Raw genomic sequence first — 21,684 nt, forward strand, 5'->3', positions numbered from 1 at the left:
CCTTTTGTGTGTGCCTGCAGCATTGACACACCCAAGATTAGTTAATCTGTCCTTCGTTTCCTTTAAAACCTATTGGTGCTCTCTCATTAGCCGTAGAGAGCTATTTCATCAGCATTGAAAATTTTGTTCAGGACTAAGGCTTTCATCAGATATCAACTTGGCAAATTCACCAACATAATTTTCAGCTGCTTCATGGTCAGCAGAAGTCTTTTTGCCCCAGATTTTCAGGTATTTCACACCATTGTGCTGCTCGAATTTCTGCAGCCAACTTCTGAGTATTGACATTAGCCTTTAATGTTCAGTTCTTTATGATATTTTATAGCTTGTTTCATGACCATTCAACCAGTCAGTGGCATACTTTCACTTCGTTGTTGTCTAGTCCACTCCATCAATGCACAGTTAGATATTCATTTTTTTGCCCTATGCAGTGTTTTCCTATTTTTCATTAGTTGATGGTCATCACTGTCACCATAAAACTTCAGTAACTTGTCTTTATTTCTTCAAATCATAGACAGTGGTAGTTCTGACACCATATTCTTCAGTAAGATGCTGCACAGCCACACCACAATCAAGCTTCTGCAATAACTCTACTTTCTGCATTATTGGTAATGACAGCTGCTTCCTTATCTTTGTTGTTAGCCATAGATGTACCTGCACCTCTCTTTGACATTTTCACTCTCAATAATTTAGCACAGTAAAAACAATACACAACTGACTCCTCAGAGTGCTGGGCTATGCTGCAGTGTGGGTCAAGTGGGTGCGGCCTCTTTTTAGATTAGATTACTTAGTGTGGAAACAGGCCTTTCAGCCCAACAAGTCCACACTGACCCGCCAAAGCGCAACCCACCCATACCCCTACATTTACCCTTACCTAACACTACGGGCAATTCTTCCCACCAAGAAAACCCTGTTATGTTTTGTAGACATAACTGATGCTGCACACTCCATGAGAACCTTAAGTTTTCTGAGTTTTTCAGTTTTTGGATGCTCGGATAAAGGGATACGTACCTCTAATCTCTCTCATGAATAGAGAATAGCTATGGTTCCCAATACTGACCTCTGCAGAACTCCACTAGTCACCACTGTCATCCTGAAAAAGACCTCTTTATCCCTTTTCTTCACCTTCTACCAGTCAACCAAACCCCACTCCATGCCAATCCTTGTCCCTAGCACTCTTATTTAGCAGTCTCCTATGCAATGCCTTGTCAAAGGCCTTTTGTAAATCCAAATACATCATGTCTACTGACAATTTCGTTGTGTAGTTTGCTTGTTATTTCCTAAAACTATTCTAACAGACTTGTCAGATATGGTCTCCTCTTGAAAAAGTTGTGCTGATTCCATCTTATTTTACCACATGCTTTCTAGTACATGCAATTTCATGCTTAATAATGGACATTCAAATCTGGCTGACTGCCCCCCCTCTTTTTTTTTCTTCTTCCAACTCTCCCCAATCCATCCTTCTAAACAGAGTTCAAAATTTTCTCCTCTGGATCATTCTTATAAACTGGCCTATAGTTTTCTGCCTCCCTTCTTTTAAACAGGAGTGTTAGATTAGTCACTTGCCAATCCTCGGGGACCTTCTGACACCAGTGATTCCTGAAAGATCCCCAATGCCCCTCAAAATCTCCCCTCTCTCCTTCAGAGCTTTGGGGTGTAGTCCATCCAGCCTGGGTGATATATCGGCCTTCTGCTTCCCCAATACCACTGCCTTAGTGATTGCCACTACGCTAACCTCTGCCCCCTGACTGACTTGAAGTTTTGATAGTTTGCATCAGTTTTCACAGCAATATATCTATTCAGTTCCTCTCTCGTTTCTTTGTTGCCCATTACTAGTGAACTGCACGGTGGCACAGTGGTTAGCACTGTTGCCTCACAGTACCAGAGATCCGGGTTCAGGTCCCGCCTCGGGCAACTGTGTGTGTGGAGTTTGCACATTCTCCCATTGTCTGCGTGGGCTTCCTCCAGGTGCTCTGGTTTCCTCCCACAATCCAAAAAAAATTTGCAGGTTAGGTGAATTGGCCAGGCTAAATTGCCTGTAGTGTTAGGTGAAGGGGTGAATGTAGAGGTGGGTTATGCTTTGGTGGATCGGTGTGGACTTGTTGGGCCAAAGGGCCTGTTTCCACACTAAGTAATCTAATCTACTACTACTTCAACCTTGTTTTCCAGTGATCCAAAGTACACTCCTCTTTTTAAGAATCTTAAACAGAAGCTCTTGCAATCAGCTTTTATATTACTAGCTAGTTTTCTTTCATATTTCATTTTCTTGCCCTTTATTGCTTTTTCAGTTATCCTTTGGTTTTTCAAGGCTGCTTGATCCTCTGGCTTCATGCTAATTTTCATCACATATGCTTTTATTCTGTCCCTGACTTCCCTTGGCAGCCATAACTGTTATCTATTCATGAAATACCTAACTTGATGAAGGAACAGAAAGCATTGTTGTTAGGTTGCCTGATCCCTTAATATTTTGGCTTTGCTGGGCTGAATTTTTGCTGTGCCTCACATTGCCCCCAGAAACCCCTGCTATTGCTGCTCCACCATCTTTCCTGCTAGGCTTTCCTTCCAATCAGCTTTAGCCAGCTTCTCGATCATATCTTTGCCTTTGAATCAAATGTAACAGTATTACAATCGAGTAATCTTCTCCCTTTAAAACTGCAGGGTGAATTCTATCATATTATGGTTCCATCCCTTCTCTGATGTTCGTGAGATTTGATTCTTGACCCTTTCCATACTCTGTCCTCTTACTCTAGAACAGAATAGTAGGTCGGGATGTTATTAATGCAACTGATGTGATTCGATCTAATGAAATGGCAGAAGTTAGTATGGTGGCTCAGTGGTTAGCACTGCTGCCTCACAGCACCAGGGTCCCAGGTTCGATTCCAGCCTTGGGCAACAATCTGTGTGAAGTTTGCACGTTCTCCCCGTGTCTGAGTAGGTTTCCTCCCACAGTCCAAAGATGTGCAGGTCAGGTGAATTGGCCATCGTGTTAGATGCATTAGTCAGAGGGGAGTGGGTCTGGGTGGGCCGAAGGACCTGCTTCCGCACTGTAGGGAATCTAATATAATGAAATTTTAGATGTTATTGATAGCTGAAGTTAGTAGACAGGATTGCAACTCAGTAAATTGCTTACTGTCCTATAACAACCCACATGGCAACTTCTTCCTGCGCAGTGTCCCATAATGAAAGCTATCCCACAAAAGTAGACCTATTGCTAAAGCCCCTGGAATTAGAGCAATCCAACATGGAAACAGGCCCTTTTAGCCTCAACTAGTCCATGTTGGCCAGGTTTCCTAAACTGAACTAGTCCAATTTTCCTGCATTTACCTCTACCTCTAAATCTTTTCTATCCATTTTCCTGTCTGAATGCTTTTAAATGTTGTAATGTCACTTGCCTCCATCCACTTCCTCTGGCAGCTCATTTCATGAAAACGTTGTCCCTCCTGATCCCTTTTAAATCATTCCCCTCCCATCTTAAGCCTCAAGTTTGGATTTCCCTATCCTAGGGAAAAGACTGTACCATTCACCTCCTCTATGCCTCATGGTTTTATAAACCTCAGTAAAGTCACCCTCCGCCTACTGGAAAAGAAGTTCCAGCCTCTCCTTTATAACTCCAACCCTCCAGTCTCTAACATCCTTGTTAAGTATTTTTTTGCATCCTTTCTGTTTATATTTCTGTATATATTTCCTACAAAGGGTAACAATAATTAATTGTACGTAGTACTCCAAATGTGACCTTTATAAATGTCTGTCTTGTATACCTGTAAAATGATATCCCAATTCCGATACTTTATGCACTGACTGATGAAGGCAAACGTGTCAAATGCCACTACTTCACCCTGTCTACCTGTGATGATGCTTCCAATGAACTATGTACCTGCACCCCTATGTGTCTCTGCTTGACTCCCCAGGGTCCTACCATTGACTACCGAGATCCAACCTTTTAATCTGGCACTGCCCACTGCCCTTTTATAACCTATCCTACTTGTCCATCTCCTTATCACTATCCATTCCGCCCTCCTCTCTGATCTATCACCATTACCCCCACCTTCATCTACCTATCACACACTCAGCTACCTACCTACCCACCCCCTCCCCCAACCACCCCACATGACTCCATCAATCTCTCTACCCCCTTGGCTCACAAGCTTCATTCCTGATGAAGGGCTTATGATCGAAGCATTGATTCTCCTCCTCAGATGCTGCATGACTTGCTGTGCTTTTCCAGCACCACACTCTTGACACTGATCTCCAGCATCTGTAGCTGTCTTTCTCCTCCTGTTAAGTGTAAGTCCTGCCCCAGTTTGCTCATACTTAACTAAATTTAACCTCATCTGCCATTCTTCTGCTCACTGACTCGGTTGATCAAGATCCCATTGTAACCACCTTCACTGTCTACTATACCATCAATTTTGGTGTCATCTGCAAACTCACTAATCATGCTTCCTAGATCCTTGTCCAAATCACTTATGTAAATGATGAATACCGCAGGTCACAGGCTTCCAGTTGAATAGCTACTGTCAACCACACCCTCTGTATCCTACCATCAAGTCCATTTCTTATCCAATTTGCTTGCTTACCCTGGATTCAGTATAGTCTAACCTTATTAACCAGTCTATCATGTAGACAATGTCTACCACCCGCCTTAATCTATCTTCTTGGTCATCTCTTCTAAATAATCAATCAAGTTTGAGATGCTATTTTCCATGCACGAAGCCATGCTGGCTATCCTTAAACAGTCCTTCCCTTTCTAAATGCATGTAGATTTTGTCTCTCAGAATCCCCGCCAATAATTTACCTGCCACTGACATTAAGCTTTTCCTTGCATTTCTTAATGGTGCAGTGTAGGTCCAATCTCTCTCAACCCCCACCTGTCACTGTGGATGACACAAATATCTCTGCTGGGACCCTGTAATTTCTTTCCATCTTCCCTCAATGTCCTGGGATACACTTGATCAGGTCCCAGGGATTTATGTACCTTTTTTTGTTTTTACAACCTCCAGCAGCTTCTCTTCTGTGTGGGATGTGGACATTTTCTTCAAGTCGTCACTATTTATTTCCCCAGAGTTCTCCTCGCTTCCATGTCTCCACAATATTCATTTAGGATATTGCCTATCTCCTGTGGTCTTGTTGATCTTTAAAGAACACCTATTTTTTCCCAGGTTACCCTATTTGGCCCTTGTAGAACTCTGGATTCTCATTAACCTTATTTGTCAAAGTTATCTCTCATCCTCCTGATTTCTCTTAGTATACTCTCACTCCCACATCCCCATACTCCAAGGGATTCACTTGGGTTACAACATGGAGGTGAACCCTTCTGTTAATAAAACCAAACACCCAGAAAAGATCACTTATCATAATCTGTTAAAATGTGTGACAGAGAACTCCAGTTCCACTATTTAAAGAAAAGAACGTCAATTTAATGTTCACATTTAGAGATTTTTTTAAAAAAAACAATTACTCACAACTCTAAGCCCCCTTTTCTCTTGATTTGTTATTCAGTTGGAGGCAGGTAATATGCAATATGCTGTTCCAATAGGCACTCATTTAAGTCACATCAACTTGATTTCAAAATCGTGCAGCCATTATCATCTTGTCATCTTCCAGCTGATGGTCTCTCTAGACCATCACCTGTCATTTTACTGAGTCTGTCTCATATGAAAAGGTACCTTTTCAGTGTTAGCAAAATGTTAGATCTCCATGTGTTTCTATCTCGGCAGTTGCTGTTTCTCCAATTTTCAAAATATCCATGTTTTTATACCCCTAACATCAGATCATCTCATTGGTTCAACGTTGGCAAAACAATAAATTCAAACTCGATTGGGTTTTATTATCCTGGAGCATATGTTAAACTGGTTAAATTTGAATTGTTGTCAGACCAGCTGCCAAAACTCGGGTATCCATTTCATAGCCAAATATTACATATTTTCAATTTTCCAGTGCACTCCAGGGCTGCCATCTTGTCATACCCACAGGTGCTTGTAACTTCTCAGTACAGAGCAGCATTGTCTCTCTTTTTAAAGGTACAGTACATGCTGTCAACTTTATAACACTTAATCCCAGCTGTCTATACCTAACAACGGTCTCCTACTTTTTCTTGACCAGAGCCTCAATATCTCTGGTCATCCAGCATTTCCTACTCCTGCCAGCCTTGCCCTTCACACCAACAAGAGTATGCTGTCCCTGAACACTCGTTATATCTCTTTTGAAAGCTTCTCACTTGCCAAATGTCTCTTTACCTACAAACAGCCTCCACAATCAACTTTTGAAAGTTCCTGTCTAATACCATCAAAATTGGTCTTCCCCCAGTTTAAAATTTTTTGGCCTGGACTATGCTTAACTACTTTAAAACTAATAAAATTATGGTCACTGGTCCCAAAGTGCTCCCCCACTAGCATCTCCATCACTTGTTTTTCACAGAAGGTAGAGTTTTGCTCCTCCTTCTCATAGGGCCATCTATATATTGAGAGTTGTTTTTTAATACACTTAACAAATTCCTCCACATCCAAGCCTCCTAACACTACAGCAGTCCCGGTCTATGTTTGGAATTTTTAAAATCCTCTACTATTACAACGCGATTATTCTTACAGCTGTCTGTGATCTCCCTATGTTTTTGTTCATCGATTTCTTGCTGCTACTGATGAACCTATAGTATAATCCCATCAAAGTGATTGCCCATTCTTATTTCTCCGATCCACTCATATAGTTTCACTGGATGATCCCCTAGGAATATACTCATTAAGTACTGCCATGATATTTTCCCTTACCAAAAAATGTCACCCTCTCCTCTCGCCCCTCTTTCTATTATTCCTATAGTATCTGTACCCCAGAAAATTAGCCACGGTCTGTGACCTTCAAATCCAGAGTTTGGTATGAAACTGAACAGGATTTTGTGGTGCTTGTTTTTGAGATGTGGACATCAGTTTTGCATAGATTTGGTGAACAGTTTGTCAATATTGAATTTTTTTAAAAAGTGCTAGAATGGCTGTTTTGGTTTACTCTGATTTTAAACAATTTAAAAGAATGTTCTCTTTACCTGAGTTCTCCAGTTAACCTGTTTACTGCAAGATTATTACTCAACAGTATCGCTTGCATGTTGCTAAGTGATGCACATAGTGTTAAATAGCAGTCAGTTAAGCTTTTTATTATAGCTTTCGAATTGTTTTACTAAATTTCATGTTGGCTTATTGAAGTTGGTAAGCTTAGAACATTGCACACTGAGAAAATAAATTTATAGAGCAGGACAAATCCCTTGGTTATGTTGGCATTGGCTCTTTAACTGGAGTAATACACTAATCAAGTGTTTTCCTTCTATTATTTTCCATTCTGTATAACCTATCCAGTTTCCTTTTTCAAATATGATTTCTGTCTTGATGGCTTTTTATCATGTTCTATAGCTGGAGCATGGGCTCCTGGCATCAAGGTGATGGTGAAGCCAGAGACTTCTGGTTGTAGTCATGGTAGGCCCAGAGAGAGTATTCCTGGTTATTAGCAAGCGGCCATGGAGCCAGGGACTCCTGGTGTAGGACAAATGTGGGTTCCACGTGGGGTGCGGTGTAAGCAAGGTGGGCCCAATGGCAAAGGCGTGACAACTCCTACGCTAGGTCTGGCACAATTGGCAGCAAGAAATTGGTGAAGGGGTGATGGCACAGGTGTTACTCGTGAACTGGCTCCAAATGGTATATTTGCCATTATGATTATGTGGATTAAACGCATACTCCTTCATCTCTGATTTATCATTGTCAATTTTTTTTTCAGCATATGAATGAGTGTTTGTTTGGTTTTACTGAATATGATCATCTTCTGTTCCAGGCATTGTGGGTAGTAGCATTTGCATCCTCTTTCATTTTGGGACTGGACTATGGACTCCTGGTTGCAGTGTTGTTTGCCATTATTACAGTTATTTACCGAACTCAAAGGTTAGAAAAAGAAACATGCTGTGCTAACTGAAATGTTTCTTTTACTATTTTGAATTTTTCGCATGTTTTCTGACTTTTGGTGGGCAATACGTGATCATTTTAGTTATAATCCTGGTGTCCTTTTTTTTGTTGAACTATATGCACAATACACACTGCAATAATTTGGCTGGGCTGTTAGAATTTTGCTTTTTCAGTTGATGCACCCCTTTATTCCAACTGGAATATCCATTTGGAGGTATGCTGCAAACATAAAACAGGAAAATATAGTTTAATTAAATGCTTATCTTGTATCATTACAATGCATAATGAATCACATCAAAAAAACTTCCAACCTTTTTTATGTGCTGTGTCATCTCATGGCAATGGTGTAAAGCCAAATCCAAAATTTATGACAAATTGGAGGGAACAGATCTGCAAACTGTTATTCTTATTTTTAGCTATAAAAACTAGTTCAGGAAGCAGTGTGGATCAGAATTACTAAAGGTAGACCAATTTGTATGAAGGCCCTCCCTCCCTCCCAGTAAGTATCTGGTTTAGTTGTTATAAAGGTACACAATGAATTTGCACTGTTCTTGAGAAAAAGATTTTCCTAGCACCGAACCTGATTTGTTCCACTGTATAACGACGCCCTGGTCTTAGAAAAAACTACTGTAAATTTTTAGTCTGTACAGCTGAGCTTTATAAAGTAGAGGCAATCGAGCCATAACACGATCTATTGTTTTTATAAAGTTTGTAGGCTCAACTCCTTAATCCTATTTGAATAAAATGTTTAAGCTTTGAATCATGTGGATAAGACCTACTTTGGCCTTGTGTAAGAGTAAAATAATAGGTTTAGTTTATAAAGGATAATTCTTGAATCCAGCCCATTATCTTATGTCTGTCTTTAGCAATTGCTTCTGTGTAGTAATTCTAATACTTTAGAGTTGAGTTAATATGAAAATATTTCATCATAATTCTGCTTTATGATTTAAGCATGCTTAATGTTGATTCTGTTCACATGATTCACACTTTTTTTTATTTTTGGTATTTACTTACCTGCTTTTACCATACGTCTGGATCATCTTTTGTCATTCACAAACTTGTAAGTTGTTCCCCCACGTCTTCAACTAAATCATGAATATAGGTAAAGAGCAATAGGCTGAACATGACCTAAATAATAATTGATTAGACCTTCCATTTATTAAACTATGTATTACTTTAATGGATGACTACATAAATTGATAATTGTCTTAATAGTCAAAATGTGAATTGATTTTTTTTTTCTAAAATAAACACGTCATATCATAAGCTAAATTGTTGTGGCTTTTTGAGACAACTATTTGAACAGTGAGCAACTAAAGATTCTCTGTAGTTTTCTTCTTGGCCCCCATAATTCACTTGTTGCTACTCCCCTTAGGTACCAGTCCCTCTTCTCTTTTAAAGAGAAAAGTGATACCGAGTTTTAAGATTTGTAGCCCCGGTTGAGGTTCTGGATATAGGTTTGCTCACTGAGATGGAAGGTTTGGTATCAGATGTTTAGTCACCACACTAGTTAGCATCAGTGAGCCCTCCAGATGAAGCACTAGTGGTATGGCCTGCTTTAGGTTTCCCTGGGTTGGTGATGCCATTTCCTGTTCTCTTTTTCTCAGGATGGTAAATGGAGTCCAAGTCGATGTTTTTGTTGATAGCATTCCAACAGGAATTCTATGCTTCTAGGAATTCTTATGCCTGACTCTGTTTGGCTTGTCCTAGGATGGATATGTTGTCCCAGTTGAAGTGATGCCATCCTTTATCTGTATGTAAAGATACTAGTGAGAGTGGGTCATGTCTTTTTGTGGAGAGTTGACATTCATGTATCCTGGTGGCTCACTCTCGCTAGTATCTTCCTCATACAGATGAGGAAGTATGCCACTTTTACTGGAACAACACCTCCATTCTAGGACAAGCCAAACCAAGATATGCGTGAGAATTCCTAGAAGCATGACATTCCAATCAGAACTCTGTCAACAAACATGTCGACTTGGATTCCATTTACCACCCCTGAGAAAAAGAACAGGAAATGACATCACCAACCCAAGGTAACCTAAACGCACAAATAAAAAGCGGGCCATACCACTAGTGTTTCATCTGGAGGCTGTGTGATCTACTATGGTGGGGAGAAAATTGAGTTCATGTTTTTGTCTAGTGACCTTTTCTTCAGGTTCTGAATGTTCAACCTCTTGTATCCCTGTCTGCCAAAAAAAGTTGCTACTCCAGCCTAACCTCACTTTCCTGCTTCTGGCCTACAGTGGAAATGTGCTGGCAAAGCACAGTAAGTCAGACAGCATTTAAGTTGGCGAGTCGATGTTTTGGGCAAAAGCCCTTCATCAGGAATGTGGAGGGAATGGGGGTGCAGAAAGGTAGGTGGGAAGGCGATAGGTAGATGCAGGTGGGATGCAGAAATGATAGGTGGAGAGGGTGGACTGGATAGATGGGAAGGAAAATTAGACAGGTAGGGTAGTGTTGAGTTAGAAGATTGAATCGGAGATGAGGTTGGGGGGGGGTGGAGGGAGAGATTTTGGAAAGCAGTAGATTACAGTATTCCCAAGTATAGGTCTGACATTCTTTTCAAATTTGAGTTTCTAACTCCACTGCGTTCTCATACTAGAGCTGCACCACTTTGAGAGAGAACAAAAACACTTAAATTCTTCCCTCCCTTAATCCTGAGTGACCTCCGATCGAAGCAAACCAGTTACTTCCTGTTTTAATCAAAAAGGTTTTATCTATCCAATACCAAGTGCTCAATTTTATATAATCTTAAATTTTTACCCCCAGCTTTCATTGTTTTAAAGAAAACACCCACCAATCTGAACTTTTCATAGCTAATTTTCTAGTCTGAATAATGTCCTTGTACCACCTCTGATCTAATATGGTTGGGAATGAGTCACTACTCTGTGGCCTAACTAATGCTTTATACAGTTCTTGCAAAGCCGCCTGCACTTGGGCTTTGAGACTATCATATATACCTACTGTCTACTCCTCTTCCTGTCTTGCTGCCCTGAGGAATTTCAGGTTTTTCTGTTCCACTACACACCACCTTCACTTATTGTTTTCTTGTGCCTTATTTGAGTGTCTAATTCTTGCACAACCCCGATTTTTCGTTCCATCACAAAGTACTCCTATCTATAACTACATAGGTCCCAAGTTTGATTTAACCCCCTCAATCTCCCTATCTCACCACCTGCAAGATCGACCTTTCAGAGTATTCTCATGGTCACTTGTTCCAATGTTTTGTCGGTTGTGAAACACTAAAATTATTAAGAACAAAGCTAAATGAATTTTAGATTAGATTACTTAGTGTGGAAACAGGCCCTTCGGCCCAACAAGTCCACACCAACCCGCCGAAGTGCAACCCACCCATACCCCTACATATACCCCTTACCTAACACTACGGGCAATTTAGCATGGCCAATTCACCTGACCGCATATCTTTGGACTGTGGGAGGAAACCGGAGCACCCGGAGGAAACCCACACAGACACGGGGAGAACGTGCAAACTCCACACAGTCAGTCGCCTGAGTCGGGAATTGAACCCAGGTCCCTGGCGCTGTGAGGCAGCAGTGCTAACCACTGTGCCACCGTGCCGCCCTTTATAAATGCAAGTTATTGTAGTTAGGTTTCTTTTTGGTCACTATTCACATATAGGTTTTTGATCCATGTCTTTTGTTAAATGATCCTCACCAACTATGGTAATGTCATCTTTTAACTAATGTAACAGTAAATCTGAATTCTTTTTGCAGTCCTAAAAGTGCAATGCTTGGTCAGATACCTAATACAGATATCTACTTGGACATAGATGCTTATGAGGAGGTGAGAACCCAGTGTCTTACTGGGTTTTTTTTTTGGTGAATTTTAAAGTAGCTTTGATTAACCAGCAACTATCATATCTTTTTTAATATGCTTATAAAACATTTTCTATTTCAGGTACAAGAAGTCCCTGGAGTAAAGATTTTCCAATCTAGTGCCTCTCTTTATTTTGCAAATGTTGATATGTATGTGAATACTTTGCATAAAAAGGTGAGCAATGAGAAGTTTGCAATGATGTCTTTCTGAAAATCCTAAGAATGTCATTCAGTATATATAATTCTGTTCTGTTCTAAAAATATTTCTTCTTTCTTTTAGACTGAAATAGAACCAGCTGCAATTTTATTGGCAAAGAAAAAACTTGAAGAAAAAGCTAAGAAAAGTGCTCGGTTGGCAGAAAGAAAAAGTATCCTAAAATGGGGAAATAGAAATATCCCAGTATGTTTCTTCTATTTCAATGTTTAGTAACGGTAATGTCATGCCTCACTGAGGTAGCCATGACTTCGAGGTGTTGGTCTGGGGTGGGCAAAGTTTAAAAATCACAACATCAGCGTATTCTCCACAATGACCTGATGAAGAATAATGCTTTGAAAGCTAGTGCTTCCAAGTAAATCTATTGGACCATAACCTGGTGTTGTGATTTTTCACTGAGGTAACACACTGAAAATAATGTTCTCCTTTTCTTGGAGTTATCTAAAAAGTTAATTGTATCAAAGCATGCAAATCATGAAAAAGGAACATTGAAACTGGGAGAGAACAATACCAGACAGCTGGAAATCTAATTAAGCTGAACATAATTTTGAATGAAGCCCCTACGGTCTTAGATTTTCACATCTCGAAACAAGTTATTTTCATTGTTATGTTACAACAAGTGCTGGTTTCTAAATTCAATTTCCAGATGCTGATTACATTTTGGAAGAGATATTGAATGAGTCCATATGAACTGCTATCCTACTGTAAATACAAATTGTTTAATGTTTCACATTTGCTTTCACTTACTGCTGAATCTCCATAAGGATCCATTTATAGAAATGTTTTCAGGCTGAAAACCCTTAACTTCTAAAATTGTGCCTTTATGGCTCTTGAGCACCAGGGATTAAACCATTGCTCTCTGCATTGGTTGTGTGGCTAGATGACCATCTTATTCTTCTGTCCTTGCAGTCTATTGTTGATGGATGTTGATCTAAACATTGCTAAAAGAAGATTGTTCACTTCAGCATATTTAGCTTTTGTGTATTGTAAAGATTATCTTCCAGGAAATGATCAACTTATTTCACAACCATGCTATAGTAGTGTTAATAGGCACTTAGCCCATGAGGGGGCACCTCAATACTATCTTTGTTTGTTCTGCAGAACGAGGCTGCAAAACAGGAAGCTGTGTCTGAAGAAGTTCCAAATGAAGCAATTCAGAATGGAGCTTCAAATGTTCTGAATATTGTGGAATCTGATGCAAAACATAAACTGACGGCTTTTATTAAATCAGCAGCTGACACACACGCTCTAATTCTGGATTTCAGCTTGGTCAGTTTTATAGACAGTGTTGGAACAAAGATGCTTAAAATGGTAAGTGTTAATTTTTGATGGGACTTGGGTTAATATTCACTGACTTAAAAACTAAAGTGTATACTGAATCTGATTTATCTATAAGGAGCTAGGTGTAGCATGATACAATTCGATGATTAAATCATCAATAGTAACTGGTCTATGTTGACTTAATATTCAAGGCTAAACATGGCTTTTGAAAACTTTTGAAATGTATTAATAACCTTTGCTATTAATAAGTGACCATTTGTCTCTAATTATAAGTAGTTTATATTTATTTAAAAATGTTGAGATGCCTCCTCCATAAGTAAAACATGCCATCTTTAGTTAATCATGACAACATTGCTTCATTAGACTGAGGAAATATAGTCTATTTTTCTCTGCCTCTGAATAATATGTAATCTTTTGCTGACTGTAACAATTTCTTGCTGTTAAGTATGAATCAAATTCCATATTATCCGTAGTTATCTAGCTTTAATTATTACTACAGGGTACAATGCATGTAATGCCTTTTGAATGTAGCTGTTGTTTCTCCAATGAAGATAACTCACTTGGCTTATGTCAAGGATTCATCTTTGGATATTATATAACTTTTATAGAATACAATCTAGTGTATTACCAGAAAAGTTGTTTTGATTATTGCAGATGCTAAAAAAATCTGTGATCCTTAGATCCTGAAAAAGCATCCTTTTTATTTAAATTCAGAGTACTTAAGCATCTTGGTCAAAATTTGTTGTTCAGTTGCAATGCTTTTTATGGTGTAATTTGCCTAAATGCATCCAACTACGTGCAAAGGAGCATAGAATTTCAGACACCAATGGCATTTCTTGTAGCCACATTTTTAATAGCTAGACCCACCCAAAAACTGGGCAAATCATGCTCATCCTCCCAGATGAGGCCTTGAGAGAACTCTAATTGAGCATTTTTGTATGCTAATGGGGATGTTTATAGATACTGTTTAGCTATTTCTCTGTGTTTTGGTGGCAGTCTGCAGACTAAATGTTGGAGAAATCCCTTGCACGTCATGCAGCCCTGATTTAGCTACATCCACTAGAGGTGTCAGATGGGGGTGTTAGTTTAGTTTAGTGCCTGTCTGAAAGGAGACCCCTCTGGTAAGGCAAACCACTCTTCCTCATCCCTGTGTGCTTCAGTCCTGTGACTAAGATTTGAATCCTCATTTTTTTTTTTGACTCTAGTATGAAAATGCTGCCACTAATCCATGACTGACGCTTAAAAGGGCAGTAAGGGGACTGACTTGGAGTCATTTAAAGACTTTTGTCTTTAATATTGACATTTAACTGCGAATGCACACTTCAGACATTTACCTTATGAGTACACAGCAGGTGATGTGATCATATCCTCTGTATGTATTTTATTTTCAGTGAACCCTTGGGTTTACCTTGCGTTTTACCTATCATGCTCTCCACTTCACCTCCAGTTCTGTTGAAACTGTTCACATCTCACATGGCTTCTCACTGGAGAAAAATAATAGTTTCCTTTCCATATATCTTGTTCAAGGTGACTTTTTTTTTGGGGGGGGTCGGTTTCCCAACATCCTTTTTCTCTTTTTTTTTGTTTTTACAGTTTAATAATCTGTCGTCTTTTAAATTTGTTCTAGTTTTTTTTCCTGCAGTTTGCTCATCTGTAAAATCATAAGATTCTGGTTTTCGTAAAAAGCATCTAACTGCAGGGTTGACTTGCTTCCAGTATTGACAGCTGCTGATTGAAATGTTAGCACTTTGTTTTATCTCAGAATTTCACTATTTTGTTTGTTGACAAATATTACTTGGAAATTGAACAGGCTGTTCTTCAAATAATATGTAATTCAAATAGATTTTTTTTTCTCTAACAGAACTGGTATAAAAAAATATAAAAAATACAGACTGAGACAGGAGTAGACCACTCAATGCATTGAGTCTGGTCCGTCATTGCTGATCCTGTATTTCTTACTGATATTCAGTGATATATCCTCCACAGCCTTCTGCGGGAAGGAATTCCATAGGTTCAACATTCTCCATGAACAAATATCTCCTTGTCTCAGTCTGAAACATGCTGAAATGGTCTACCCTGTATCCTGAGATAGTGAGCCCCTATTCTGTATCCCCGAGTAAAAGGAAACATCAATGAGACCTCCTCTCATGCTTCTAAACTTTAGTGGTTACAAGTCTATTGATCTAATCTCTTCACACATGACAAACCTGCCATTCTTGTGATCAATCTAGTGAACCTTTTGCTGTCCTTCTAGCATGTATATTTTTCAAGGTGAACAATGTCTTTCACCAGAAACTTGACTACAAATTGGGCATTAATAGAAAGTATTTGCAACTTGTCTGATTAATGCAGTTGTACAATTTTCAAATGTTTGATTCTCTCCAGTGAGCGGTCATTTAGCCGTCTTGTCACACAACTTGCCATATCTACCTGTGACTGGCAAGCAGGCTGCAACATGCATGATTTCAGGCTGCATTGCAACTGGAAGGCAGGGTGGTGTGACTGATCAAGTGGGAGATGAACACTTAGAGCAGATACAACCTGCTATTTTAATGCTGTAATTTAAAGGCATGTATGCAATTTGGTCAAGCTGTAAAGCTAAAAGCTCAACATATTTTAATAAATACAAAAATGCAATCATTGGATAAAGCTTAACATTCTATGAAGTGGATGCACTTAAAAGTAAAGAGGGTTTTATGATTATGTATGTTTTTTCTTATGCTCCCAATTCATCTGAAAGATGCTTGCTGTCATTTCTTGCACAGTTCAGAAAAATTTTTTATTGCTTGTAAAAACATGTAACCTCTTGAACCTGCCTCAGGTGACCATTTTATTATCAGGAATTCTTAATCAAGAATGGTTCTTTTACCACTGGGGAGTATCGCAGCTGAGCTGACTTATGCAGTAATTCTTATTGTGCATAGTTGGAGAAATAGTTCTCACTTTTGCATCTAGCTTTTAAAAATTTTCCTGTTGTTGACTTGATTTAAATTAACTGGACAGAGCAAGGATAAGATGTGTGGTATCTGCCTTCTGAGTATCTGGAGCCAACAACAAACTACTGAAAGGGCCTAAACAGAGAACGTTTTAACATTCGGGAAATGCGTGCCAGTATTAACCTCAATTGATATGGTTTTATTTTTAATAATTTTTAGATAATAAAGGAATATGACAACATTGGAATCAATGTCTTCATAGCTGGGTGTAGTGGTAAGTGTAATGCTGCTTAGGAGATATTGAAATGTCACCTTTTGTACCAACTTATGCAATATGCTTTGGTCATGAGCATTTGGTTTTTGTAGTAATCATTCACATAAACATACTGTGACCAGTTCTAATTATTGCCATTTAATGTAGCAGTGTGCCAAATCCCACCCAAATACATTTTATATCCATTATTTCCAATATCTTGTGGATTGTGTTTGAGACCATTAGCGTTGAGATTATTGAATTGCTGTCAAAACAGCAACCAAAACTCGTAACCATTTCACAGCCAAATGTTATATTTTCAATTTTCATCCAAACTGAGACCTGCGGAGAATGTATGCTTCAAAAAGGCCTCTGGGGCCAGTTGTTAATGGTTTTGTAACTTTCTCACTTTGGAAAGCATCAAATCTCCACAATCACTATCATTTTTCTTTTTTTTTAAGAATCATCCAGATAAAGTTCAACATGTTTTATTCATTTAATGTAATATTTATCTACATTTTATAAGAAACAGTCAATTCATTACATTTTTGTTCATTACACTTATCTCATCCTATAAATGTACTTTAGTCTCAAGTTAAAGTACCCAGTAAAATGTGGCAATAGAATTAGACTACAAATTGGCTAGTGTTTTTATTTATAATTGATGCTTATAACAGCAATGATTGCAGTCATTGTAAACCTTGCTTTCTGCCGAGTAGCATTGCTTGTTCAAGGTTGTTACCCATGTCAAAAATCTTCACAGCCTGTTTGCTTATAGATTCTCATGTTTAGACCCCTCTTGACTCTTTCAAAATGTTGGTAAAATTTTTATTCTCACTTATTTTTGTTTTACTTGTAGAATGCATTGTGGAAGATCTGACTATATTGAAGTTTTTTGATGAATCAATTCCAAGAAGTCTTCTGTTTCATTCTGTACATGATGCTGTTCTTCACTGTCAGGAGTTAGCATCTTTAAGAGGAGACTCTTCCACAGAAATGTCCTCTTGAACTGACTGACTTGATAAAGTAATTTATTATAGTACTTCATCTTGGTGCAGATCATCTGGAAACAGTTAAAACTGCGAGAAAAAAAATCGCAGCATTTCCAAGAATGGTAACTGTTTCAAGTTTGTCAGAGGAAATTATCCCATCGAGACTGGTTTAATTGTTTGCACCACACATTTGGATTTTAACTTATTTTCATTCTGATAAGAGTTTGAGATGTGAGCAACTTCTATAGTGCCTGATAGCTGTTAGTAACCATTTTTGTTTAATGTTTTAATTCTTTTCATAGATATCTGCATAAACATCTATATCTATGTATGTAATGTTTGTCTCACCGAATGGAAGACTATCAAAGCAAATGATTGATTGCTTTTCTGTATTGTTTTTGTTCATCAGTGCCCAAACTGTCCCTTTTGTTTCTGCTTGAAAAAATAACTTTACAAATCCATACATCTCAGATTTGATAATTAATCTTCTAAACAAAACTAGTGCTCCCTCCCTCACTACTCCTTTTGGTACAGAATCAAGTGGAAAGACCATTCTATCACAACTATGTAAACCACCATTGGGTAACTTTGCAAACTAGGTTTCGAAATGTAACTTAGATTACCTTATGTGAATATAACATTAAAAACAGTGAAATGTAAATGCATATATTTTAATCAGTTTTTGGTTACTATTAGTGTTTTTGATGCATTGGTGACCCATTTGGAAATTTCAGCCCCATAAATATCATTGTTCTTGCTGTTAAAACATTTAGACAGTACTTCAGTTTGGCCTTGTAAATTTTGCACAGGTGATTTTGACTCTTAAGCTTAACTCCTTCCCTCACTATCACATACCACTAAAGCCCACCTGTACTTCAGCTATGCCATGCACACAATGGATTAATGATCTGACACTCTTCACCTTAGCAGACACAACCACTTCGAAGAAGTTTTTAAAAAAAAATCATTCTGCAAAACAATTCTGAAATATTCTGACTGGTTCACTCCTGTTGATTTTTTTTGTAAAATCAATTATGCCATGATTTTATGCCACCAAGGTAATAAAAAATGCATCATTTTCTTAAATTACAGACTTTTATATTTTTTATGCATTACATTCTCTGACCAGATAAACAAAACATTTGGTTTAATGCTCCTTTCTAATTCTTTCAGGCATGAATTTGAATCCAGTAAAATTTGAATTGGGGATTAAAAGCTTGATCAGTTCCAACCTGGCACGCCTCACCAGCATTCCTCCCCCAAAACCCCTCCACCTCTGTCAAGGAATGCTGAAGCCAAATGTAGTGCTCGTTGGCCTATCCCAACTGAGGTCAGATGTCTTGCAGACCATGTACAAAATGTGGGATCTTTTGTTTCCAGTGTTCTTCTAACTGCAAAATCGGGTTTTGAAATTATCAAAATAAAAATGTGATGCTCTGACTTTTATCTCTTTAAGAACTTTGAATTATCATCTAAAATCTGAGAAGCTATTTTTCATTAATTTATTTTGCGAAGTTACTTTACATTTAAAATACCCACATTGTTGGTATAATTTTACAAACCATCTGTGGATATAACCAAGAATTCCTTTTTTCAAATTCTCCAAGTTTTTTTCTAGCAACAATATATAGGTGATACAAAACCAGTCCAATTTTAGTTGCTAAAACTGATTAGTTTACACTCTCTACATCTCAAACTGCTTTACCACATTTCTTTTGGCTGCTTCTATTACCACATTTTACATTTATCTGCAAAACAGTTTCTTGCATGCAGAGTATATTTTAACAGATCATGCTTATCAGTATGTTCTGTATTTGGTGAGGTCTTTTGAAAACCTAAATTGCTGATCTCTTCAAACCATTACTGAAAGTAAGCTATTTCTTTAACCATGTCCATTATCAAGTAAATATTTGAAGATTCTCGATTTACAAAGGTTTAAAACTAGTATTTAAATATAGGTGGTGTAAGATTTTTGTCTCTAGTTCAAACTAGGAAGGGTCAAGGTTCTGGTGAGATAGTTGGTTATTTTCTAACTTAAAAGCCATTTGACAGTTTTTATCCAAAAGAAAGAAATTGCTTCTCAATTTTTCTAACAATTGGAACTCCAGAATGAAGATATTAAATTCATTTTGTTCTGTCATCCTATTTCACTTCTCTGAAAAATATCAAACCTGTGTTTATGCATTTTTGAGTTTGGTTATTTGACAACAGATAACGGTGTTTTTCCTAATTCTGAATGTTCAGTACTCCAGCTGTCTTGTTCTTTTAACCTTGTTTGTTGTCATTGTTTGTAAGCTTTCTTCAAAAACGTCCAGCCTTGCTCTTGAACAATAACAAGCACCATGTTTGTTTTGCCTAGAAGTATCTAGGCATGTGATCTTATTTTGAACAAGTTTAACATAGACTATTGCTGGACTAGTGGTTTGAATCAATGAATGTATTCCTTGGTAAACCTAAAATAACTTAATCTACCTGTATTTTGGCGTGAGTAGACATGACAGAAGCAAATATCCTATTATTTGCTGTTCAAAATTATAACTAAATTCTCAGTTGCAAAATTTGATCGTGGTCTGACCTTAAAAGTAAGAATTAAAATCAGCAATGAAAGTTCAAATTCCTTCAGTTTTGAGAGTTGGTTACTGTATCTGTTAATAATTCAGGAACTCTTATTGTCTTAATTTTCTCTGACATCTGGAAATGGGCAGTATAAAATGCATAACATGTTGGCCATCGGAGTATAAATTCTGTAATTGTATTTTTATATCACTATTAAGTGTTTTGAATTTGTCATGAATGTGTAAATTTACAAGTTGCCTGCAATTTGATGTTTTTTGAAAGGATTTTTATATTAAGTATAAAGAAAAATCAGTACTGCAAACTGTTTGTGTGACTTCTGCAAATTTTCTTTAAAATAACCTTCTTAAAGTTTGAAGTTTGCAGTTGCTAATTCTGACTGTCATTTATTCCAAAATCAAAAGATTGTCAGAAGTAGCAACTGCTCAGGTTTTACCCACATGCATTCTGATTAAACTTCTTAAAAAATCTTTTTGTTTCACTAAAAGATCTAATTCACTATAACAAACAATTGACAGGCTTTTATGTATAGTGTTTTAGTGCATTGAAATCTCCCTCCTCCTCAAAAGTGTTCAAGAAATGACCAGACTGAGTAGAAAATAGGATCATACAAATTAAGGGCAGAAGCAGACCATTTGGTCCTTTTTAAACTAGCTCCTTCATTCAATAAGATCATAGCTGATCTGAATTCCACATTCCCATCTACCTTGAATAACTCTTAATTCCTTTATCTAACAAAATTCCGTGATTCTGACACCTTCTGAAACTTACAAAATAGCATAACCTAGAGACAGAATTATCAATCTTCTGACTTAAGGGGTGGCCAATGATTTTGTGTTCCTCGTCTTGGACATACCCACAAAAGGCTATGCTCTTTCCAAAATCATTCAGAATCTTAAACTTCGATGAATTTCTCCCTTACTCTTCCAAACTCCATTGGAAACAAACCCAGCCTGTCCAATATTTCCACAAGGTGGCCTTCTTATTCTGGTGTCAATCTGGTAAAGCACCTCAACACATTTTAGATAATCTAAATCAAGACTAAACAAGCACACAGTAGTTGATGCCCAGTTTCACCAAAGCACTGATTATTTAAAACATCCTGGCTTTTATGTTCAAAATGAAGGCTAGCTATGTTAATCACTTGCTGGATTTATGCACTGACTTTTTGTGACTGAATCACTGTGACTCAGTGGTTAGCACTGCTGCCTTAGTGATTTGGGGACTCTGGTTCGATTCCAGTTTCCAGTGAATGTCTGCGTGGGTTTCCTCCCACAGATGTGCAGTTTAGGGGAATTGGCTATGCTAAATTGCCCATAGTGTTCAAGGGTGTGTAGGTTAGGTACATGGGTCAGGGGTAAATATAGAATAATGGGGGAAGGGAATGGGTCTGGGTGGATTACTCTTTGGAGGGTTGGTGTGGACATGTTGGCTGCAAGGGTTTCTATGAAAATCTGCATCTCAAAATTCTGCAGTCATTTTTGGTTTAAATACTTTTTTTGTTCTTTCTGCCACTGTAATTCACATTTTACCTACCTTTTTATGGCATCTTTGACTTCTGCATATTAACTTGCAGACAGATGTTTTCTTCACAACATAATTTCCTACTTACCTTTAGTGTACTCTGCAAATTTAGCATCTGGTTGGCTCCCTCCCATGTA

The 21,684-nt window shown here is 38.0% G+C and overlaps 1 protein-coding gene across 7 annotated transcripts in view; it reads left to right on the forward strand.

Annotated features, from left to right (window-relative positions):
* slc26a5 (solute carrier family 26 member 5) overlaps positions 1-20,285 on the forward strand; it is an 86,202-nt gene extending 65,917 nt beyond the window's left edge. For all 7 annotated transcript variants that reach the window (XM_060842801.1, XM_060842804.1, XM_060842808.1 and 4 more), the window contains 7 exons: positions 7,807-7,913; positions 11,672-11,741; positions 11,856-11,948; positions 12,054-12,173; positions 13,089-13,298; positions 16,424-16,478; positions 17,317-20,285. In XM_060842801.1, coding sequence (XP_060698784.1) covers positions 7,807-7,913; positions 11,672-11,741; positions 11,856-11,948; positions 12,054-12,173; positions 13,089-13,298; positions 16,424-16,478; positions 17,317-17,465 — 804 coding nt within the window. In that variant the 3' untranslated portion in view covers positions 17,466-20,285. The remainder of the gene's footprint in view (positions 1-7,806; positions 7,914-11,671; positions 11,742-11,855; positions 11,949-12,053; positions 12,174-13,088; positions 13,299-16,423; positions 16,479-17,316) is intronic.
* The last annotated feature ends 1,399 nt before the right edge of the window (positions 20,286-21,684 follow it).

This window comes from Hemiscyllium ocellatum, chromosome 23 (genome assembly GCF_020745735.1).
Source record: "Hemiscyllium ocellatum isolate sHemOce1 chromosome 23, sHemOce1.pat.X.cur, whole genome shotgun sequence".
NCBI lineage: Eukaryota > Metazoa > Chordata > Chondrichthyes > Orectolobiformes > Hemiscylliidae > Hemiscyllium > Hemiscyllium ocellatum.